The following is a 25,832-nucleotide window of genomic DNA, read 5'->3' as shown; positions in this document are numbered from 1 at the left end:
TACCACTTATTGCTAATTAATGAACTAAAATTTAATGAGAATTGAATTTCGGTTTATATTTTATGCCATAATGGAACAAAGTCTGATGAAATGTTTAGCAATGCTGAGTTTCTGCAGCTTTGAAAACATATTTCAACTAGCTTTTTTTTTCTTGGCAAACATGCAGTGAAACAGAATTTAAAAAAAATAATAATTAAAGCTGAGAAGAATTAAATTATGGGGCGACTAGCCTTAGCTAATTAATTATGTCCCAATCTCAACTGGAATACAAAATTGCAAGGAGATTAAATAATACTAAATACAGGGCAAATGTTATGTGAAAGAAAATGTTTTCAAGTTATTAGCACAATGGTTTAGCATTATCTTTAAATACCTACTTACAAATCTGATATGAAAGTAATAACCAGGAGGGACAAAACCAGATGTTTAAGAAACATGCCACATATCTGTAACTTTAGTATTTGATAAATCTCAGCAAAAGCAAACAAAGTCAATGTCTTTTCTGATTCTACTGCATCACGTAAGCTTTCTGAAGAATGGAAAGACCCCTTTCAATAAGCACCTGAGAGAGCCAGGGATGAACCCACAGCAAAGCAGCTCCTAAGGCGGCAGTGGAGAGGAGCAGATAAGCAGAGAAACTGGAAGAGCCAGGTGCTATTTTCCAATCCCTGTGTGGGACAGGGAATGCCAGGGATGTCCTGACCCATTCCTTCTCCTCCTGTGACAGACATTCCGGGGACAACTGTCCCAAGACTTCCAAAGCCACACGCTGTCCAGACTGAACAGCGCCACTAAGATATCCACACCACAGTGTGGCAGTCTCTGTGCCTGCCCAATGAATCCTGCAAGGGGACACAAAATAAATTGGTCACTCTCTTACCAACCTAGTATAGGGCACATTGTAAAACGTTGCACTTTTGTACTCTCTTCCCATTCTTAAGTAAAAGTGAAAGCTTTAATTCCAATTGTTTATATATGAACTGGTGATGAAGAAAATAGCAGCTGTGGATGAAATTATGGGAGAAACAGTAAAATAACAAATTAGAATGGAGAGATTTATAGATAGCATAACTTAAATGGATATGGTATGTTTTGATCTTTAGACTAGAAAATCAGCTTAATGACTCATAAGCCATCTGGTCCCATTTTCAAATGGACACAGTGCACACATTTTCCATGTAATTAATTTACTGGGAAGTAAACACTGTTCAGTTTCACTTAAAGAAAACAATAAGACTACTCTGTCTTGACTACACAGCAGATTAAAAAAATGTTTTAACCAAATTTTGAGTTTCATAAAGTTAACATCGAAGAAAATTCATTATTTTGAATCAAAGATAAAAAACTCTTAAATAGCACTTTCTTAAATATAGCTGCATTAAGAATGAAACTACTCAGCTAGCAAAAAAGATTAAACTGAAATATTTAAGGGCAAAAGCAGGAAAATGTTCAGTATGTTACACAAACAACTAGTTATGCTAATATATGTGATGACATTTGCTAAAGCTCATAATGTGGTTAGGGGATTTAGCAAACAGGTGTTTAATTTTATCAAAAAGTCATGTTGTGAAGGTCTTTTCCAACTTTGCTTTATTGACATTACTTTCTTCTCCTTCCCTTCAATGAGCACAATCTGTTCTCAGAAACATCAGCTTAAATCATTGACTCGTATAATAAAGGTCTTATACAGATACATTAAATACCAACAATCTTTATGTCAAAATGCATGTGCTCCACTCTGATGATGGATATACAGTAATTTCAAGGAAACACACATAAGAGGCAATCAGGTTCACCCAGTAAATGTTTACCTTCCACAAGGTCTTCTGAGGCTAGGATGGAAATAAGTGATCATTCCAGGAACCATGATATTGACAGGACAGCCACCACTGTATTGCTCCTTGGCCCAGTCCTGAAAAAGACATGAAAGGGCTAGATTCAGCAGGATGAGTGCCTGCTTTTAAACAAGAGAAATGTAAGCTTATGTAGTTGAACAAAGGATCGGTTTGATTGAATAAAGTACAGAAACCATAAAGAAAAGAAATTAGAAGACCCTCAGAGACCCTTAAGAAAAAACACCTAACCCTCGCCCCAGGCTTGCAACACACTCACAACCCTGCCAACAAAAACAAAGTTATTAAAGTACAAAAATGGAGGAGTGGGAAGAAATCTCCTCTGGACACCATAAAAAGCAAGTCTGTCTCCATTTTATAACATGGACTTGTTATTTTTTAATTTTAATAATGCATAGACTTCCTACATTATACTTCTCTGTTACAGTATGCTAGAATTACAGTTCTAACAGACAATATTTTTCATTATACTGTACAGCATTTTCTTGCCTAGTACCTTCTCAGGGCGGTTTATGCCAGTAGTGTACGAATGAAAGCCTCACTTATGTAAACTGTAAACTAGTGTTATAAGCAACAACTTGCAACAAACAACAACAACATCTTGCATGTTTGGTTGCTAGTTTACAGTACTTGTGTAAAAAACAAGTTTCAAGGATATATAAAAAAACTTCCCACATCTCTACCCAAAGTGATGAATGTGAGGGAATTAAGGATTAGTTAGGGATTTATAAAAGGGCAAGAAGTTAGGTCAGTGCCATGAGCTGGGATTTACTTTTTTCTGAAAATCCATTTCTGAACTCCATTAAAATGTCTATGAACAAGGAGCATTTCGAGAATAAAATGAAAGTTTAACATTTAAGGAATTTGATTCAATACACTTAAGAATTGTGGATGGCTGCCAAAAGGGGTAAAAAGTAATTGCCCTGAACTCTGAAATGTTATTACAAAAACAGCTCGGTTTTGTGGAGTGTGTGTGTTTTCTATATGTCACAGCTGTGCTGTCCTTCGTGTCTTTGTGTTGTGTGTCTATGAATCCCCTGAAGTGAAACAGATGAGACCCTCTATGTTTCCTGTCTGTTTATATTTAGGGATTGCATGTTTTTGCCAAGCTTCCCTTCCAGGTAAAATGTACTACTGAATAGCTAGTACAAAAAAAATACTTATACAGTATAATAACTACGCACTTGAAAAGAGCTGCTATCTTTCACAGTTAAAAGCTAATGTTAAGACTGTCAATCCCTTTTTTTTACTGTATGTTCCTCTTCGTGGTCCATTTTACAACAGAAATTAAACCACTGCCTCTGAAAGCTGGAAAAATAAATGTTTTACTACAGGAAATTCATGTGTGAATGAATATCACATAATTCAGATTCACATACAGTACCTATACTCATAGTATTGACCATTCTAAAAGAAAAAATCTCCTGTTGTACTTAGGTCATATGATTAGGATTTTTTATTGTGTATGTTATACGTGTATATACTAATACTTATATGTTTTAGCGTGAAATTAAAATATTAGCATTTTTCTTGTCTCCTGAAGGGTAATCTTCATTTTCTCTCACAATGATGAAACGTGCAAACCAGAGGAGCCCATTTGTTTCATCTTCATTGTTTGGTTGCTAGGGAATAATAAGGGATCCAAAAATATCATGCAGCCATTTGTTAAAAAGGTTCTAGGACGTCATCTTCAACAGCAACTGGAAAAATGTCTGCCAGATACTATTGTTTGTGTAAAAATGTGCTTCCTTATTTCAATCCCTACACACATCTCCCTGAATACTACATTTTGATCACTGTAACTGAAGCAACAAACAACATGAAGAAAGATGGCTTCATTTGAAATAATCGCAACTTTGTAAAAACATCTCGACATTCTGCTTCCTTTCATTATCACCCCCACACTTTATCTGAATCACTTATTTATGTACTATACAGTATATGATGGCTTGATCATCTTATATGACAGCAAGATTACTACCTTGTGGCCTGATTTCTCAGATCTCAGAAGATAAGCAAGACGGTGCTGGGATGGCACCTTTAAGGAAAACCATGTGCAGGACCAGTTAAAAGCACCCATCCCTCTGGACCAGAACTTCCAAAACCAATGCCCTGACATGTTAACAGGGGACAATATGCTGTCCTGTAGATGAGACTAACCGAACCCAGGTCCGTAAAGATCCCATGGCACTTACGTCAAGCTGGCTAAATTCCATACTCAGCTTGTACCATCTGGGCTACCTAAGATTCTCTTTCTTCAGTTGGTGAAGAAACTTTCACCTTTCTACTCGATCTGCTGTGCAGTGGGGCTCCTGGAGCATATTGGCTACCATATCACCTAGGTGGGTGGCACAAAATAGTGGAGAATGAAGAGGGTCCTCTCCTACACTTAATACCCTGTGACATGACAAATGCTATACAAATGCAATTCTTTTATCTGAGGAATAGTTGGTTATGTAAAACTCTGCTGTAGATAGTTCTGATGCATGGAACATCTGAATGTAATGCAGTTTAGAATTAACATTTCTTCTGTCCCTAACACTGGACTTTCCAATTTTTCTGTCTTTCCAGTTGATTTGCCAGTTTCTTATGGTTTCCATTGTGCTCCTGTTTGACCACACTTCCTTTTCATTTTGTTGTTATGCTGAATATGCTTGATGAGACATTTAAAAGATGCAGCTTCTGAGTTACTTTTAATAATGTTATAGGGTGTCAAAAATTCAACAAAAAGACAACAATTTTAAAATGTTCATTTTTATAAGACATTATTAGTAGAAGTATTTAATTTGAGAAAATTATAAAGACTCGGGAGCTAAGAACCAGGTTTTTGATGGCCTGTTGTTGCAGTAAGACATTCACCTTCTTACCTTTTCAGCATAGTGGATGTAATTTGAAGCTTCTGGACCCAAGAATTTTGTCAGAGTTTGGATCACCGCATCCCGCCTGTCCTCCAACTGCAAAAGCAAAGCTTGGTCAGGCTTTAACCTAATAATGTACACCTTTTCATAAACCAACAGCTAAATCCTGAAATATGAATACACTGTTGAATTATTAATGATGCCCAGCTGTCTTATCAAATTTAATTTCAGCCATGTGTGTCATGTAGCACTATTGTGTGGAGTGAGTTATGAATTATAATGTGTAAATGTATCGGACTATAGTTCACAGTACAAAGCATAGCATTCATTTTGTTGTACTGATGAATTACAGTTCTGTGTAGAAATGAGAGCAGAGTATATCTGATCCCCTTAGAATCCTCACTTCTTGTAGCTTTTTCTGCTGTATTGAAATCATAAAAAGTTAAATGCTTGGGGACAAAAATCTCCATTTTGATCAGTTTAGGAAAAAAACAGAACACTTTCACAAAGATGTGAACTACTTTTCTCTAAAGCAAAGAACTATCTGATCTCTTTCTCAAGATTTATGCACCAGTGATAGAAATACTAGCCTTTTTTATGGCCATTTCTGGAAGCCCAGTATGCTGTACAGGGCCAAACAACCAGACTCAAATGTGTTTCTGTCTGCTCTGTTTTTGTCTTGAACTTTCAAAGCAGTATTATTAGTCCTATATGAAGGACACTTATTGAATTAAAGCACTTCAAGGCGAATAAAAACTCTTATAAATAACTAAGTGGAAACCCCTTTAAGGTCTGTAATTCAGGGTTAGAAATGAAAGTCTTATTGCAAAATTCTAAATAATAATAAAAAAGCTTGTTATTATAGAATAAGGATTAATGATAGTTTCGCCCCCTTCTCTAGCATAGCTTCATAAAAGAGTTATGATCAGGAGATAAGCTTAAATGGGACAAATATTTGTTTACTATTTTGTTTACAAATATTTACAATTTTAGGAGTTTCAAAGTAATTCAGTTTTCTCTAGGCATAGAACACATAATTCTGCCAGCATCTGGCAAAACATAAAACACCTTAACAGGCCAAGAGGGTACCTTTGTCCTATTCAATTAAAAGGATCCTGTCCAGAACTTAATTTTCCTTTCTAATGTATCCATACATTTGAATGGGAACCATATTCTCCATATTCTAATAATGCATCACTAACCAAGGAGATATGATTTTAGTCTAAAGATTCCACAACTTTGGGCATCAGAATTGCCTTGAATAAATAAGAAAGCAAACTTCTTTGAAGGAAGAATACACAGTAGAGCTCTGTTCTTTAGTGTTTAGATTACCTGGACAGAATCTATTTTGTTGTCTGTTGAAAAAGGAAAACTCACACAGCGTGTCGTCTAATGATGATGATGTCTTTCTTTGCTGTTTGCTGGAAGCTGCTGTTGGATCCCCCAGCCTCCTTTCTGCTTATTGTACTGCTGTATTTATCCTGCCCTGAGGCTTACGTGGTGCCACAATCTATCCCAATGAGGGCTAGCCTAATGACCTCACTGCACTTATTGTACAGTATATGTCTGACTTCATAATCTAATAGTGAATTAGTTTAAGTTGAGTTAAAAATTAGTACCACCCTTTTGATCATATGTATCTTTCAACATTTTTAACTGCCTTCAAGGTCTAAGCACACCTGCATAAATAAAGCAAGGAAAAACTCAATGTACTGCAGATTCAGAATAGGTTAAATCTGCTAAAATAGCCTAGTTTAACCTAGTTAAAGTGCCAGCCACATCAATTTTATTTTAAATCTAAATAACTCATCCATCCATTCATTTTCTAAAACACTTTATCCAGAAAAGGGTTGTGGAGCTCACCATAGCAAGCTATGGGTGTAAGGCAGGATATAATCTGGATGGGATGCCAGTCCATTGCAGTCCATCACAAACAGACATAAAATACCCACACTCACACTAGGGGCAATCTTGCAGAAGCCAATTAACCTATCAGTATGTTTTTGGACTATAGGAAGAAACCAGTACACCTGGAGGAAATCCACACAAACACAGGGAAAACATATAAACTTCATGCAGATAGCACCGCAGGAATTAAACCCAGGGCCCCAGTGCTGCAAGACAGCAATGCTAACCACTGCACCACCATGCCACCCACTCAAAATATCTTTTGTTTTGAAAATGTATTTAAATAATGATAGTAAAAATCAGCCACTAGTGGTATGTTACGTACATTATCCTGTTGCTTGTGAAACTTGGAATCTTATTTCCATCCCCAAGTGAGATACTGTATATGGTAGCAAAAGTTCAGTGTGCACTAAGTGGGCGGCTCCCTCACCTCTCTGTGACACCAGTCAGCAGCCTGTGCACCAGCAATAAACCCCACCAGTGCAGGATTCCCAGAAGTGCTAGTAGCATCATAGGTTACACTGAAAGGACACTCTGAAGAAGGCTGGGTCACAATCTCACCAGAGAAGCCATTTTCTCGCCAGAATGTCTGTAGCAGAGTGGATATTTCACTTTAATGAAATTTCTTCAATTCAGTCTGAAGAAGGTTCTCAAGCTGAAAAAACTGTGAATTTTAATCTTTCTTTTTCCTCTACTGAACATTGATTTAGACTGACCTATGGTTGTATAGCCCTTCAGGCACATTTTGTTTGCAGTGTGACGAATGCAGCCCACATTCACAAGCCTTTAACTCAGTATTTTTTTAACTTAACCATAGCGATTACAGTTTTATGAAAAATACACAGCAGTGTTTCAATCCCATCCTAGGGTTGGTCACAACTCATTACCTGCTTTATTCCTGAGAAAATACATAAATTACTTCAGTTCAGTGAATATTTAATTAAAGAGCTTAGTTGTGATGCAGGCTTCCTGTTCCTCAAAGAAAACTCATTTACAATATGTATCATATTTTTATGTAAAAGAACAAGTACAGGTTAAATCCACACTGAAAAACAGAAAGGAGAAACACAACATTTTGGCACCATAGCCTTCTTCTTGTGATTTTAAAATATTTGTTTAACAGTATGTTTACATATTTTACGTTATGTAAATGTGGCCTATGATAAAACAGGCAAATCTAATAGTTTTTTTGGTCAGCTTGAACTGAATAGGCGCATAATATCACGCACATTTACTGTACTGCATTCATATCCTGCAAGAAAAGTCCTTTATTGATTGACTCACAAGGTCAATCATGTGGACTACAAGAGGAGTAATCTAAGTGGAAATCTTATCTGTTGTTTTAGCACTGCAATTATCCAGGTTTTTTACTGAACATTTTAACAGCTGTCTGTCGGCTAACATTTTCTAAGAAACTAAAATGGCACTGACAACTGGCATGAAGCTTATGTGAATCAGAGAATTTTATATCCATGTTAGACTTTGTTACTGGCAGCTGTCTGGTAAATAATCAGTTTAATTAGATATGTAAGTGATGGCTGTGTATCTCACAGTGAAGAGATTTGAGAGGACAAAGACATGTGGCTATTGGCACCAAAGTAAACAGATGGTTGCTGAAGCATCTAAAAGGGCTCCTGTGCAACATACTCACTGTGGGGTAGGTGACGATGAATTTCATCATGTGTCCCATGGGCATGTTCTGAGTCAGGCTCTCCCTCTCCACAGGCAGTGGAGGCTGGTAGTGGATCTTGGCTGGAAATCACAACAGACACAGTGAGAGTCATGGACCAGTCAAACTGTAACTCAAAGAGACTCACTGATGTACCAAGAATTTAACTCGTAACTTGCTGACATGTGTCCACTATGGCTGCTTGAAGTCATCAGGTATGATACCATGTGGTCACAGCAAAGAAACCCTGGCATTCCAGTTTCCCTGTTTGTTTTACATTAAAGGTTTTCAACATAATTGAATATTGTTTTACCATACACTCTATTCACTACAGTAGAGCTCTCATAATTCTATAGATTTAATTGGAAACTCAATTTAACATAAAAAGTAACTGTACATGTTATTTAAAAATCCTCTTTAATTATGATTATTGTGATAAATTATGATTATGATAATTTACTGTGTACTGTATGTTATACTCTACAATCTCACATGCACCCGATAAGACACACAAGTTGCTGATACTTAGCAAGCCAAGAACACCAAATCAAACACATCCCAACCCCAAAATTGCTCGACCAACTGTGCACCACCACATGGGAAACCCAATTACACTTCAGTACACAGTCCATAACCCTAACCACTTCTCTCTGGTGCCATCTACGTATTTTAGTACCACATGCATGCTTTCTTCTAAGACACTGAGATCTTTGGCTCATTCCTCTTCACCTTGTCCAAGAAAATCAATGGGTTTTAATTTAAAAGGAAAAGTATATGTGATTCTATGCCTCTGTGAGTTAGACACACAATGAGTCATGTTCCCTAGCTGAAGGTCTATACACTTACTGACAGACTAAAGCTTCACACGGCCTCTGATTATATTTTTTTACTGACTCTGGCAGTCCATATTCAGTCAAAGTTATGAGTTTTCCACAAACTGGAATCATTAGAAAATCTAATTCCCCATACCACTAGAGATAAATGGTGTTATCAGTAGAATAGATGGTTGGCAAATCTAATTCAATTCCCTTCTTTAATCAGGTAGCATCACAAAAAGATGTGCTAATTTAAGAATACTCTGACCAACAAGTTTCACAGACAAAGCTGGCAGGTAATACAAAGTAATAATGGTATACACACCAGAAACTATAATGTGCAGTGATCACTTAACCTGTCACCAAAGAAATCTCTCTTGTCCATCTCTAAATAATCTGCATCATGTTATTATGGAAAATCTTTATGTGAAACCATGTAAGAGAGCTTCAGTTTTTTCAATATAGATGTCTATAGTAGTACTTTTGAACATCTGGAATACAGAATGTACACAGCCAACGAGTTGTGAAAATACTTCTGGGGAAGGTCAAAATATCCAGTGTACAAAAGCTCAGAATAATTTTATAGAGGTCAAATTTACAGAAATTAATTAAATAAAATTAATTCAGTAGTTTGGTTAGATCCTAATAAATGCAATAGAGAGATGAGATATACAGAGTATATTTGGCATAGCTCACCTGGCTGACGGAACTGGCAGCTCAGACCACCCCTCTGTATTGTGAGGATAGAGTTATCGTGCTACTGCAGGGGTGTACAGTAGATGGGGTGGCAGGAGGATTATGAGAGAGATGCTCTAAAGGATGTCCCAGGTGTGAGACTTATATACACAAGCAAGTGGAAGTGCGCATTTGGGATCTAATCTTACTTTGGAAATGTATTATAACTTTGTAAGAATTCCATTTTGTAACTATGCTCTCTGAAGTCAGATCTTAGTGCTGAGACCCTATCTGTCACAGCTGAAGCAGAGTGTACCTGCTATCTAATGGCACACATTTTAGGAGTTACCAAAAAAAGTTCATAAAGTACTTTTGGATGTATGTGAGTCATGTGCTTTTTGTTTGTGACTAGTGGGATTACCTCTGAGTCATCAGCTGTATTTTCTTAATCACAGCTCTCAGGTTATTAATTTTCCAATATTAACAATCTGTATCTTTTAGTGTGTGCTCTCCCTGATCTGTTTTTTATCTGTTTATATATATATATTATGGCTGTTTCTGTATTATGAAAAAAAACATTAGATCATTCAAAAACAAAATCTCAGGATAAAGGAGTTTTATCCTAAAGCAACTGACTCTGACATCTTTACTTTTATTGATCTGGCTTTTCATATTTCGGAGAATACGATTGGCAGAATCAAAATCAAAACAGGCTTTAGAATTCAAAACAAGGTTGTTTGGAAGAAGTCAGAGGTGTCTGTTCTCAAGTGTTCCCATTGTGTTTTGAAAATAGAAATAGAAAAAAGTTATTTGAATACATTTTATGGGAAAAATGTCTGATTTGGTCTTTTAATTCTGTCAGCTGATATTGACAGAGTACAGAAAAAAATAACTTTTATAGAATGTTAGGAGAAGTTGCAGAAGACTGTGCAGATAGGCCGTTTAGAACAGGTCTTTAATACATGTTTTATAAGTTTTTATTAGAATAGTTTTATTATTAAGGTTGTTGGCATTTAAACATGTTATTTGATTACAGTGTAAAGGCTAGAGTGATGTGCAGGACGAGATGCACTCATCACAGAATGCTAAGGGTTAATGAGGATAATATACTGCAAGGAGTTTATGTCAAATGCACATCCAAGCATCCAAATGCTTTACAGATCAAAAAATAAAAGGCAAAATTATCAAAATATGTTTAAATCTTTTCTTTACAAAAGAAAGATTATAAATGAGAGAAGACCATTCAGTCCATCTAGTGTGTTTTAAAAGTTAGTTTTACAGGTCTCAGTTTTAAAAGCACTTCTACAAAGTTGTAGTCCACTTGCGGCCTCTCCTTCATGTTACACTGCTCATTCTAAACAGTGATTCTTTAATCATTTTATTTAAATTAGAATGCAAGTACAAACCTTATATAAATATTTAAAAAAAAAACACATTGCCAAAATGCAACATATGGTATAATGTTTCCTCACAAATAGGCACACATATAGGAAGAGAAAAGTCGATTTAAGTCAAACAAAATTAAAAAAGTTAAAACAATGCAAACAAATGTTACAGTATGTGATCCAAATGGGAAATGATCTAAGAAAGGTATATATGAAATATTAATGTGCCACCTCATATCTTTGTGTTTCAAAGAGCTGTAAGGAAACATTTTAATTGCTTTGGGAGAACTTTGTTGCCTGTTCATTGCTGACACAACAAGAACAGCCCAAGAGTGATGAAAGCCATATAAAGCAATGTAAAAAATGCAAAAAGAACACAAAAATCATAAATCATTAAAATACAAACTGCTGATTACATAGCTGTTTTGTTACCAAAGCTGTGAAGATCAACAGAAAAGCCCTGACAGTCATTCTAATTAAACCACATGCGTGCAAGGATCAACTCCATTTGAGATGAATGATGCATAGCTTCATTAGTATCACAAACGTTCATTAAAGCAACATTTGACAAGTCAAATCCAGTAAAAGGATAAATGCTTTCCCTCTCAGAGCAATACTATTGTGCTCGGTGTGGAAGTATGTTTGCCAATTTGGTAGGCATATGTACTGTACAGTATGTGCATCAAGGAAGAAAGAAAGTACAGTATGTGCATCAAGGAAGAAAGAAGAGTCTGTTCTGTATCTAAGCTTCAAAGAGGGTACTTCAAAAAATATTTATCATTTTTTTATAGAGCTTCATTTAAATTAATGTCATTAATTTTATTTCTAAAGTGCTTGTTCACAGAGATTTCATAAATGTCTACAAAGATAGTGCCAGTAGTATCCTGTCAGACACATGTAATTATAATCGTTAAATTTGTATTTCCAAAGATGAGTTCCTCTTATGTAGACACATGCACTGAAGATCACTGGCATATCATTATCATATGAGAAGACACTCCTTATCAGAAGGTGCACCTTAATACAACGGACATCTACAATAAATGTAAGATGTCATATACTGTATACAGTAGGTACGATTATGCAGAAAAGATAAGTTAAGTTAACTTAAGTATTAAGTATTACCTCAACTTCAGCTAATTCCTTGGATTCATTCAACCTAATAACTCCAGAACAAGTACAACATGTACAACATGTACAGCAATTCAAGACTACCACACTGCTAGAGTAGGCACTGTATGGCATGTTCCCAGCAGTCATCCCTAACAAGACGACAGTAGTCACCCATGATGCCACGAGGTGGCAGAAGCCCAGGTAAAACTCACCTGAGCTGCCCACCAACTGAACTCTGATGCTCACCTAAGATGCATCACCAAGATGCTCACCAAAACCTCTAAACATGGAGACACTGCACCATGCTGGTCTGCAAGACAAAGTGCTCTACTTCATTCAGAAACAACCAGATAAGCCTATCGGAGGACTTCCACACTGCTACCCAGGTCGCAAACATTGCATTGTTCAAAAGGGATTGGAGAAGCCACCCAACATGGGAGAGGAAAAGCCCATTGAACAGGCACATGCTGACGAGGCTACAGACACTAAGAACCAACAGTAACAGCCATACAACTACCAAAACTTTCGAACTCCAACACCAGTTCCAATGTGCTCTGGGTTACCACACTCTAGTGTACTGCTAGACATTCATAAAATCTTACAACTGGCCAGGCTGCTCAGGGAACATGTGAGGCCCTGCTTCAGAACTAAAGATGTTGAGGCTCCTATCTGAAAGCTGCCTATATTAGAGCCATGACTAATTGGCTTTGCACCGAAGTTTGGTATTGCCAGCTTGAGTATATGTGTGCCCCCTTCCAGCCTCAGAGCCTGTGGTGATCCAGCATTCCGCATTCGCTGTAGCAGAACCAGTGCTCATACTGCAGCTTATAACTTGTACTAGGCTCGTGGACATGCATCTGATCTCTCCCCAGTGATGGACCCTGTAGTGCACCACACCTCCACGTATAGTAGCAAAACAGAATGAAACACACATCTACTCTCCCCCTGGTCTCTTTTACTGTAAATGCTTGGATCTTATCCCAGACTTAAGAAAAGCTTCAGCTATCTGCCTGGAATAGGATCCTGTGATGCTGCAACAATTTGTCTGCAGTAGTGGAGCAGTATGAAGCTGACTTTATCAGCAGAACTAGTGTGTGAGGCTGCTTGTGCTCACTTCACAAGCACTCCTATGATCACAGGTGTGGAAGTGTCTCATTCTGGCAAAGGCTCAGAGCAGGGACCCAATTTCCTGCCCCATCTCCAAAGTCCTCCATTTGTTCTCCAAGATGGAGAAGCTCTGGCCAGATTAAAAGCCTTCCTGGCAGCAATATCAACTTGCCATGACAATCAATGGTAATATGATGGCCTTGTCGCCAGGCCTCTCAGCTGCTGTGGAGAATCTCATACTGTAGCTGAACGTGTCACCTATGGGTGGGAGGCTTAAGGTTTGGATCTAATCAATTTTTTGGAGGGGGTTACAGTTTTGAAAATTAATATTGCAGTCTTGCAGTCTATAAACTCATCCAAATGAGTGATTTGGGTTAATATACTTTTTTTCTAATAATTAGTAGGGAGAACAGGTAGGAGAATATTATAGTCTGTTAAGTAAGCTATATTTTTTGTTTTGTTTCCTATTGAACTACACCTACACACAGATGAGAACTGGTGTGGTGGTACTTCAGGGGTTTATGTTTCAGACGTTTTTTTAGTACAATGCAGTCTTTCTTAGATTGCCTTCTTATATCTAAAGTCATTATCTCAAATGCAGTAAATTCTAAAATGCATAGTTAAGATCATGCAGCATTAAAACTTCAAGTAAACTCGGATCTAATTGCACTTAGTCACTACACATAGTGGTTTGACTCATTATTGTTAAATGACCCAAATTTTATAGGGTTTTGTGAGAAAGATACTGAGATAGTTATAAAGCTAAATTAGAAAAGATGACAGCTACACCAGTCTTAATACTTTAAAAGCTTACTTAATAGGGAGATAAATCTGGTATTGTGCTGGACAATTAAAAGTCATGTCATGTCATTTGCCAAACAGCTTTATACCATACGGTGTCGCGGGAAGCTGGAGCCTACCCGGCAAGCAATGAGCGCAATGCAGGGTACACCCTGGACAGGACGCCAGACCATTGCAGGGCAAGTGCAAGCCAATCATACATGGGGACAATTTGGAGGCCACGGTAAAGGCCGAGAGGGGAAATTTGGAAATAGTTCCCTACTCTTGTCGACAAAATGCCTGGGGATCTTTAATGACCACTGAGAGTCAGGATCTTGGTTTAACATCTCATCCGAAAGACAGCACCCACTACAGCATAGTGTCCCCACCACTATACTGGGGCATTAGGACCCACACAGACCACAGGGTGCCCCCCCACTGGTCCCACTAAGACCACTTCCACCAGCAACCATAGCTTCCCAGGAGGTTTCCCATCCAGGTACTGACCAGGCTCAACCCTGCCTAGCCTCAGTGGGCTGCCAGTTGAGAGCTGCAGGGTGATGTGGCTGCTGGCTACAAGTAAACCATTAAAAAGAAATATAATATGAAATTAAAAAGTCAGACACCCTTTTAATTTCCATTTTTTGTTATATCAGTGATCACAAAACAAATGATAAGTCATTTCATATCTTAACCCAAATAAAATGTAACATGTTACAGACCAAATTCAAGTATTTTGGGCATACTACAGTATATTCTTTTAAAATAATGGTGTTCTCTCTATCATAAGTTGCTTGAGCTGGGAAATTAGCTACTGTAGTATGATTAAAAAAAACAACAAGTAATTCAGATTTTTCCAGTCTAACCTTGAGAGAACTGATTTTAAAACAAGAATGAATTAAGAGTTGCTGAATAAGTATACAATCAGAATGTACTTTACATGGTTTACAAATTTCCCCTTGAAAGAAGAAATGCAGTTCTTTTCTGAGAAAAAAATGTTCCCTATCAGAACTGGCATTGAAGAACAAAAAAAATGCTAAATCAATTAGCAGCCATACCTGAATAGGAGAAGACTCAGATTTGATGTGATTGTTTCCCTGCAATACAGCATAAACTTTATACATACAGTACTGTATCTATTATCCTATAACTGTAAGGGTTCATACAAGCATTTTGTGTCAGGGATGTTATGAGTAAAATGATTTGTAAAATCCTAAACACGGTAAACATTTAACACAGAGCTTATATTCTCCCCATTGTATTACTTAATGGGGATTTCAAGATTATCTAAGATGAATGCAAATAGACAGAATATATTTTTCCTATTGTGAGATCAAGTAGGATATTCTGTAGATATTGCAGTGAGATTTAAATATTTACAGAAAGCAGTTCTTTCATATACTCATTGTTATGCTCTTCCTGGAAGCTAAAAAAGCATTTTTATCAACAGAATACATACTGTATAATATACTAAATTCCACCTTATTTTTCATTAAAGAGACACTAGAAATGACCGCTCTCTTCCTCTTTTATTATTTTCTCTTGTACAATAACATTTAGTAGAAGTTATTAGATCAAATTAAGAGACTGTAGGCATTAAAATAGGAAGTCAACTAAGTATGTTAGCTACAGTATATATCCAGATAGTAAGCTTCTTTTTCTGAACAATCCTCAGCAGTCAATTACATCATTACTAACGTTACCTGGTGGTTATGTAAGTATACTTTATATGGATTAAAATAAATTTGAACAGTCTCTACTAAATTCCCTTTATAAAACGTATTAGATAATTACATTTCACTTGGGCAAGTGAAGGTTTTAATTATCTTGCATTTTTCTACTTAACAGACTTGGGTTTTATGGTTCAGAAAAATATGGCCTGTGCAGAATCAAATTTTAAAATTCATAAATTCATTCATTCAATTGGAATTCATAAATTCTATATGATTTTATTTGATGGTCTCCCCTATATCTTACATTTAGATCAAAAATAGAAATGATTAAAATGACAGTAGCTCCTTAAATAAATTATGTAATAAGCCTATTATTTAATTTCCTCTCTCTTGAAGGATCATCTTACAGTTCTGGCTTCCTGAGACTCACTTAGGTATATTGGATTTTGCCAATATGCCTAAAAAATGAATTTTGGAAAGACTGAATAGAAGAATATGTAAAATATCAGACCTGTATGTAGATGGTAAATTGATCATGTCAAGGGAATTCTAGGAAGCAGGGTGATCCAGGGTGAAAATTACTTCATAATCTTTCATGAGTTACAACCAATATGATTTTTTCTGGAGCTATATCCAGTTTATTTTGATTTGGAAGATTGTAATCATAATCATCATCATAATAAAAAAGCATCTAGCATTCTGAATTTGTGGATACCCGCATGAAATGTAACTAGGATTACATAAACTTCTTAAAAATTAATTCACAGTTAAATATAAACTTAAATACTGATATGTGAAAAAATATTTAGAAGCACAGCCATGCAGAGGCATGCAGAGAAGCTAGACCACCAGCTACACACATTAATATGTTCAACACAACTTACTACTGTAGATACTAATAAAAACTTTAAAGCAGACCAGAACTCAGAAACAGCATGGTACAGTTAATGGACCGTCTTGTTTTAGAAATGTACTGAAAAAAATATTTCAACAAATAACAAAATTATTTACCTTTATATTGGTTTTAATTATTTCTGCCTGTAACACAGTAACTACAACATCTTTTTTGCCATTTCTGAAGCCAGAAGAGCATATGTTAAGTGGAAAATAATTTGTTAAATGTAAGCATTTTTCACGTAGTGTTAAAGATCCACATTCATTGAAACATGGCTGCTGGTTTTCATTCCATCTCAGACCTTACTGACTTAATTAAACAAATTAAGTGAATATAATGTAATGAATGTAAACCAAGTCATTTGTTTTCAAACTCTTGATCAGGTGCTAATTGAAAAGTGTCTTTAAAACATGGAACTCATGACATCACCTTCAGACAGAACAGGATTTTAAAGTTGCTACGAGACTGAAATAACCTGTGCTAAACTCATTATCACAAATTCTGACAATATAAATTAATCAAAATAAAATCAAGCAAAATCACGGTCACTCTAAATACTTGTTTTTAGTTTTTAACATTACATGTTTTTTATTCTCTTATTACATAATAATATCTCCTTTTATGCTCACGAGTGATGTTACCATTCAGAAGGAGCACTGCTGCTCAGTCAGTTCTAGAGCATGAGTGCAAATTGGGGCTATAGGTTACTATTCTAACAAATGATAAAAAGCAACATTTAAAAAACGTCTAATTTTTGCCTGAGAGGGGAGCTCTGTCAATGTGTGCTGACTGCAAAGGAAAACTGTAAGTAAAGGTTAATCCAACAGTGAAAAGCAAAAGAAGAAATACAACCTTCTTCTATCACCTGAAAAAAAGGTTATTTTAAATAATAGTGCCTGAAAGCAAATAATTGAAAGATGCAGTTTAGTTTATGAATGTTGTAAAACTAATAATATCACAATTACACATATTTCACAACGAACTATCAGCACAAATCTAGCACTCTGTTAACTCATTGATCAAAGTCAGTCATACAGAGTACTTTAAAAAAAAATTTCTTGCATGAGGTGTCCATTCATTTGTGCTGCCTGATAATCACCCTGGCGGCTGCTTGCAAGTTTTTTTCAAAATACATTTGCACATACATGATGTGAATGGCACAATAAGGTACATGTAATGAAAAGGAACTAGCATCTTGCCCACTTCAGAGATCTTTGTGTGTACACCTGAATAACAGGTGGAACCACATTGTTTTTTGACTTTCACCTCACGTTATGTCTTGTGTGTGTCTATGTCCACTTTGAGTCATTCTGAAAAGAAAAATAATTTTCTATTAATAAATTCAGGAAGAAAAAGTGTGCAGTCACACTAAAACAGCCCGAGGCAGAGATGATTCAGGTACTGTTTTCAGCAACATCATTCTAAACTGCTCTTGAGATTTTTTTAGTGTCATTATTTTTTTTTTCAAACTTTTCTATTTTTTATCTGCGTGTTATGTTATCACCAACTATTTATCATCTGAAAATCGCCACAAGCCCTGTACCACACGGGGATTACTATCATGAGTTTGGTTTTCAAAAAACAACTCACAGGCAAGATGAGGGGGGCTGGTTACAATGACAGTCTTGCATTTAAAAGCCTCAGACTCTGTCCTCACTTCTACAATCCCAGAATCCTGTGGGGAAAAGCTAAATGTTTATACAGACCACAGGAAGCCACTATCTTCTTCTTTCACGATACAGAACATGTTCTTACCAGTACCTAAAAGCCAGAGACTCTACATTTGTTATGGCAATGGAAATGTTATCTCTTCAGAATTCCCATTTGACTATAAAGATGCTCAGTGCTCCTTTCTCCACTTTGAAGCAACACTCATTTGTTATTCGTTGCTTGGACATATGTAATGTGTTTGCTTCTTGCAAATATGTTACCACAGTGTAAAAGCAATTTAAACGTATTTTGATTTAAATCCTGTGGTTTTTTTTATTTAGTTTATGCAGTGCAGTTGTCAAGCTTTATTTTTTAATCATGCTTCCTGCACTATTGTTTTACTTAGAAACAGCAGGAATCTGCAGACTGACATACACTTGAAGACGTGACAGCATCATATACAGTACCTGCTACCTACTGTGACATTTACAAATTGGGAGCGTCAGTACTAATATATGTGTATTGTTTTATATTCTTCTCACACTGCACTTGTCTTCCTCAGTGCTGATTCTCCTACCTGGTGTATTCCAGTCACTGCGGAGGACAGGCGTATGTTCTGCCTTCCTACTCGGTCTGCTAATATCTCAGACAGCTGTTGGGTTCCCCCCTGTGGAAGAAAAGCAGGACTGCAAATAGAATATACAGTAGCTAGAGCATTTTCTTTCTTACCAGAGGTTCTGACAATCCATTAATGTTCATTCCACCTGAACCCTTGAAGACTAAAATTAGTAATTTACTAGACTGAATTAATAGTAGCTAAAAGACTAGTTTTAGACTAGTAACTATTAAAGGTTTTGAGTTAGATACAGGAAGACATGAATGGCTTTCACTCTCCAGAATCATGATTTAGTATCTTTGACACTACAAGTATGGTAAAACCAACTGAAATCCCCATAGGCAAAGTCAAAGCAAGTAAAATATGAGTCAATTGCAAGGAATAATTTGGTAAAAGTGTACAATGCCCATGCAAATGTATCATGCGAAATTTCTGAAAGAGCCAACCATTGACAGAACCTTCACTTTGTACTCCTGCGCTGACCCAGCTGTGGCCTCCAGCAGAGCGAGGAATCCCCCAGCTGCTGCCCCATACATGAGGAAGTAGAGGAAGGAGAGCTGAGAGGTCTCCATGCCGAACACCGACCTGCACGACAGCTCCATTGCAGCCCTCACCTCTGAGGGCAGACAAAGGTCCAGACTAACTCAGAGCTGCCATCTACCCAGTGAATCACAAATTCCAGACTTGATGACAGCATCTCGCTTGCTTCCTAAAGGCAGCTAACCAAAAGCTGTCACCCCAGTATTTGTCTTGAATTATGAGACTGGTGGATGCATTGAAATTTTTATCAATCCAAACTATAGACATCAAGATTGAATTTCAAAAATAAAGTATGAAAAAATGACTTATTTATAATTAAAAAGAGCTTCTCAGTTCAAGCCTGACTCTGCAACTTCTTCAATTTTGTGCCAGTCTGAGCAAGTTAGTGAACAATCCTCAGATGTGATGTGAAATTCAGGGCGTGATGTAAATGCTTAACTGTATTACTGTGGGGTTTTTTACAACTGAATATATATCTTTTAATTTTAAGATTTTATTTTCACTTGGTTTGTAAAGCAGTTTGAGCTGCTATATGTATGAAGGGTGCTCTATAAATAAAGTTTATTATTATTATTAAATAACTGCATCAGTAGTAATCATGACCCTTTCCAGACATAAGTGGTTTATTAATAACAGATGGGTATATACAGTACAAATTGTTAACAATTTAAAAGTAGCAAACATCATACCTTTTTACTGAGAAAAATATTTTTCTGCACTGCATTTAATGTACTGGCATACTGCATTCTTGTCTGTTCAAAATTCTGTAGTTATCATTCCACCCTGCAGCTTATTACAATTTCATTAATTTATAATGTCTCTCTTTAATTTTCTAAATATTCTAAGTTGGCATTAGCTAGAAAAAAGTACTCAGGCTAAATTTCTCTCACCCTGAGTCCAGGTGTGCTTCTTGATGAAGGAATGCAGTGTCATGCTATCGTACTCCAGAGCATTGGGAGAGGAGCCTGGGATCTCCACAGAGACTGTCTTTCTCAGCTTATCAATCTAAAAAGAAACAGACAGCACTTAAAGGGGAAAGGACTAAATGGTGTTATTTTATAATGGTATAATTCTGCAGCTAAAATAAGAATTTAGTTTCTCAGCAGTGCAAAGTGTCTTTTACTTTGTCTGTCCTGAATATCATCAACCTTAGCCTACAGTCACTGTACAGATTCGGCGATATTTGTTCTGAGCTTGCACTTTAACAGATGTATTCACACACAATAAAATAAATCACTTTATAGCTTGCGTTTATTAATTGTATCTACAGTAAGAACAAGTTCAGGATGTTGGTACAGCACAGTGTGGTTTAAGGTATGTCTATGACTAGGTTTTAGTCAGGATAAAAGTTCAAGTTGTAATTAAGGGTAGTACAGTATACCAGAGTGTCAGGACTGTAGTTGGAGGAAGTGTTAGGGTGATCAAGACTGTGCTTGAGTTTAGGGTTAAGGTTTGGTTAAGGTTCTGATTATTGTACTTTAATATATTTTCAATGGCATGATTACGGTTATACATTTCTACAATTCTGATGGTTATCAGCACTCTGATAATGGATGAAAGCATTGCAGTTATGACTGTGGCTGGTGTTACAGCAATAATGTGTTATCAAATAAACCCCTGCACACAATAGGGGTACAGTAAAGGACTGTAGTGCTGTAGTGTAGTGAAGTGCTGACAGCCCCAACAGCTCCATTATAAATAACTTTTCCATTTCAACGTACTGAGTTTCCCTACCTTCCATAACAAGAGCTGCATGTCAATGAGGCCCAACAAAGAAAGTGGTGGGATACTGGAGGTATAGGTTCGAATCTCAGCCTCTGATCCACCCAGCCGGTATACCTTTTTCCCCTCTGTGTACTGTGGGTAAATCTCCAAACCCAGTTCTTGGATAAGATCTAGGATGTGTGTCTGTGTTCTATGGTCAAAGATGAAGGAAAAGAAAGATCTTACAATAATTTATAATCATTACACTCATTAACTGTAACACACATAAATATGAAAGGACTTGATCAAACCCAAAGTTACATGTCTGCTATCTTTTTGGACAAATGTGCTAAATATTACCTGATATTGTTTTATCCCTTTTTATTAACTGAATAGCAGTTCACAGTGGCTGACATGTTGCACTACACTTTTAACAGACTCGGGCATCACTAGATTATGATCGATCTCATTTTTCTATTTTTCATTATTTGATTTATAGCAAAGTGAAGAACAAAAATGTATCACTTTATTTGGCCTTGAGTTTAGACATTATTTTTTCAATGTGCATAAACTGGTGATCTAATTCATTTTTTAATTCAGTTTTCACAAATTAAAAAATAATAGATCTCGGTATAATGTGGGAAGTTTTTGCATCCTCCATGCTCTTCAATTTCTATAACAGGTTCTCTCAATTGTCTTGAGAAAAGACAGATTTGATGTTTAGTAGAAATTGACAGAACAACTCTGAATTTAATTTGAGGGATTATGAGTGTGTCAAGATGGCATTGAATTTTCTTTTCTTTTCTTTTTATTTATTTTATTTCCACATTAAAGTGAGAGAAAACTAGTCAAACTAGTGATGTTTAACTAGATCTTGACAATTCTACAGAAGAATCCAAACTTCCACTGAGCAGCAGGGTGGTCTCTTACAGGTACTGTGGGCTGTTCCGATACAGCGCTACGAAAGTTTAAGAACTGTTTTTTGATCAGCGCTTATAAAAAGTTGTTTCTGGGTAAACCAAACCAAAAAAGACAATAGTCTTTAGAATAATTTTAGTTTATTTTGTAAATCACTAATTACAAAATAATTTACTATGACTACAGACACTTAGTGAGTGGCAAAATGGTGCAGTGGTCAGCATTGCTGTGTGCATGTCTGTGTGTGCTCTGTGATGGACTGGTGTCCCACCCAGGGTGTATCCTGCCTTGTGCCTGTTTCTTGCTGAGCTAGACTCTGGCACCCCTGAGGCCCTGTATTGGATGAAACAGTTAAAAAATTGATGAATGCAGACTCTTAGGTACTTATAAGTTATGCACTTCAAAAATAAGCACATTATAAATATGTATAAAAGTACCTATATTTAACAGATGACTGCTTACACAATTTCTGATGCCACTGGTATGTATCTAGGTGGATTAAGATACAATATATTCATCCACACACACATCCCTAAGAAGAGCTGGTTAGGACAAATCTCTCGTTAAATAAGGCACAACATGTTGCCAAGGCCAGAAAATGGTGCAAGGAACTCATTGTGGCCTTATGTCCCACGTTGGACAAAGAGGATTAGTAGTAGTAGTAGTAGTAGTAGTAGTAGTAGCAGTAGTAGTAGTAGTAGTAGTTATTCACCTGCACTATGCCTTTCAAGAGCAGTGCACCTGATTGTACTTGCATGTATGTTAGGGGTATCAGTGCAGTGTTAACTCACCTGCCAACCCATTGCCCTCCCAGGTCCCAGGAGTCCTCTCCCTTTGCTGCTGGCAGGCATAGGGTCACTGTGCGCCCACCTACCCGACCTGAGACAAAGACAGGAACAAAGTGAAGGGCAGAGTGCCATGAAGGTGATTATCAAAGGCTCCAAAGTAAAATATGAGCTCCTGTATAACATTCGTACCTCAATACAAACTCACTATTTGTGGTTGACTCAAACCATTTTAACTATGAATCCTACTGTTTTTCTTGATATGGTTCTTTACAAAAAAGCTTACTGCATTCCCACTTATTCCTTTTTTTTAAGGTTGTTATTATTATTACCGAGATTATTTTTTATTTCTTTTATGATTAAGCCTGTGTGTAAAAGTTGCAAATAAAAGGTGGAATATATTAACTGTGACGTTCATCACCACAAAACTATCATACCTCCCTACTCTCATTCACAGGTGGCCTTGAAATTGCAAACAAACGTCTCTCATCAAATTTTAGTTATAGTTATATATTTTATAAGCTATAAAGTTTGGGAACATCAAGGATTCACTATATATACAGTATAGGAACTGGCTTTCTTTGTTCAGTTTTGATTACATTATCTTGAAAATATTTATCATTAATAATAAAATAAAATAGAATTGTACATACACAACAAAAAAAACTTAACTTGGTACTGTTTTGCACATTGTGACACTGAAATACACCAGAGTTTCTGTGTAATCAACGAGGTTCTTTAATGTTGTTTGTAGTTATTGTACAGTACCATGCAATATTTGCAACCTAAGGACAGCATTGTCTTAAGAGGAATATCCGAAGCACTGAAGACGGATGTTTAACATTATACAAATTGTTCTCTCATTCAACTAAATAACACACAATAAAAGATCAATGCTATTTCGGAGTGTTACAGTAAAGTGATTGCATAGACGTAAAAAATAATAAATAGGGCTACTTCACCTTTTCCTTCTAGGATTAAGATTTTCAGATAAACATTTCTCTTCAAAAGCTCTCTGGCTGTTGTAAGCCCAGATAGTCCGGCACCGACAATCACCACATCCAACAATTCCATTTTGTTGATGCAAACCTATTTACCGTTTTAACAACAGATTTCTGCAAGTCTGGAAGTATTTAGAACGATAGAACGATTTACCGACTGAAGTTTAGGTCCTTTTATTTAATTTATTCATTAAACCGAAACAGTGTACATTTTGTACATTGTGCATCTGGGAGGAGGGATTTGTTTACAACTCTTAGACCGGAAAACATGTACTCGGGAAAAGTTTCCGCACAGTATACTGCAAACGCGATAGTCGTATGCTCACGTCACCTGACAGCTTCTCTGTGTTTGTCTTTGTTGAGCTGTGGACTTGAGCTGTTGCGCTAGCCTTGGTTCCAAGTTGCAGATAACATGCGAACTGATAGTTTTTGAATGTCTTGTTTTCAATGCTGCCAGTCTGAAAAGTCTACTGCTTTCGTGAACATCTAAAACTGTAATACGAGTAGGTGGGATACGGTCAATACATTCGTGACAAATACGATGTAATCCCTTATGCAACTGAAACTTTCGTCTATTTTATCCAGTAAAAAATTATACTAAAACACGATATATAGAATGGCAATGACCTGAAGGGTTGTAGGATAATAAAATCAATAAAGAAGAACGTTTTTACTCAGTGAAGTCCTACTAATATCAATATTGTCTGGTGTTTTAAAAATACACATTACCTATGGGCACTTTTTTAATACTGTGTATATATAGCATTATTTCACATTATTATTGATGGTATTTTATGTTTTGCTCTCCAAATACATCATTAAACTTTTCCTATCTGCAATGTACTGTACAGTACATCTTCACATCTTCAAATATGTATGTCAAAATAACATGAGCAGATACATTAGCTAAGAAATGCACTATATAGAGATAAATACTGTACCTATTTATATTAGACTGTAAGGGACCCACAAACTCCATGATATAAATAATCTAGTGCAACACAAAGAGACCATTGTATCTTTTTGTATGCATTCTTGTATTAAATCTTGAATACTGTAACTGTTTAAGAATTGATGACTCTTGTGTGAGTACTTTCCGTTATTTCTTACCTACAGATTCCTTGGAATCATATTTTTGAAGGTATAAAGTTAATGTGACAAAATACTTTGAAGTATATTGCAAAAGATACGCATTTCATTTTTTCCAGTTAACTAAAATTCTAAAATACTTTCTAAAGGAGCTTCTATTTATTTGTTCCACTGCCTATTTAGCCAACACCAGATGGCAGTGTATCTCTGATTTGAAAGGGGGTTGTAGTTCAATAATATTTTAAAATCTTATATGTTACTATTCTATGTGTAGAATGTGTGTGAAGATATGAAATTTTGTAGAATGTTTTAAAACTTTTAATAAAGATCATTTGAGTGATAGTGTTGATTGTTTGTCAGGTCAATTCATCATATCTGGAAATGTAAAAAATTAATGAGCTTTTTCAACCCATCACTGAAAATGTGAATCATTTACTGTTGACACATCCAGAGCCTCCAGTACTCTCTAAAAATAGCTGATCATAATTTTCTCAGTAATCTTTTTGTGTTGAATATTTTAACATTGAGATTAAATTTCTGAGATTTGTTTAGAATCAGAGACGGCAGAAGCACAACTGAATCAGGTTTGTTTGCTGGAACAATATCCAATGGATTGAAATTTATTCAAATGAGGAGTTAAGTAATGTTGCACATACTGCTGTCTCTCTTTCTTGATCTATCTCACTGTGTGACTGTCTTTCAGCAGAACTAGTAAGACCACTTTTTCTGTGTGTGTGTCATCTCTAGACTAAAGGCAGAAACCGGAATCCACATACAGTACATCCAGACATTCTCATT

At 36.3% G+C, this 25,832-nt stretch overlaps 1 protein-coding gene across 1 annotated transcript; it reads right to left on the bottom strand.

Moving 5' to 3' along the window:
- Positions 1-24,223, bottom strand: LOC148839344 (putative flavin-containing monoamine oxidase A). The gene is made up of 12 exons (XM_088909218.1): positions 23,907-24,223; positions 22,951-23,038; positions 21,272-21,452; positions 20,428-20,542; positions 19,456-19,613; positions 18,959-19,048; positions 18,322-18,406; positions 8,271-8,371; positions 7,050-7,208; positions 4,721-4,807; positions 1,812-1,912; positions 1-842 (listed from the first exon to the last, which is right to left on the bottom strand). The coding sequence occupies exons 1-12, from the start codon at positions 24,016-24,018 to the stop codon at positions 509-511; spliced, it is 1,611 nt and encodes a 536-aa protein (XP_088765344.1). The 5' UTR covers positions 24,019-24,223; the 3' UTR covers positions 1-508.
- Positions 24,224-25,832: the final 1,609 nt, after the last annotated feature.

Source organism: Atractosteus spatula, chromosome 2, assembly GCF_055471065.1.
Source record: "Atractosteus spatula isolate fAtrSpa1 chromosome 2, fAtrSpa1.hap1, whole genome shotgun sequence".
NCBI classification, from domain to species: domain Eukaryota; kingdom Metazoa; phylum Chordata; class Actinopteri; order Semionotiformes; family Lepisosteidae; genus Atractosteus; species Atractosteus spatula.
The sequence above is the reverse complement of the archived record's forward strand: the minus strand, read 5'-3'. Positions and strand labels throughout refer to the sequence as shown.

What these genes read in the sequence shown, in the direction of transcription:
- LOC148839344 (XM_088909218.1), bottom strand. Translation starts at nt 24,018, where the DNA reads ATGGAATTGTTGGATGTGGTGATTGTCGGTGCCGGACTATCTGGGCTT. An exon ending in TGCAGCTCTTGTTATGGAAG is followed by an intron (nt 20,543 to 21,271) that starts GTAGGGAAACTC and finishes GTTTCTTTTTAG; the next exon opens with ATTGATAAGCTGAGAAAGAC. An exon ending in TCATCGTCACCTACCCCACA is followed by an intron (nt 7,209 to 8,270) that starts GTGAGTATGTTG and finishes ACTCTGCTACAG; the next exon opens with ACATTCTGGCGAGAAAATGG.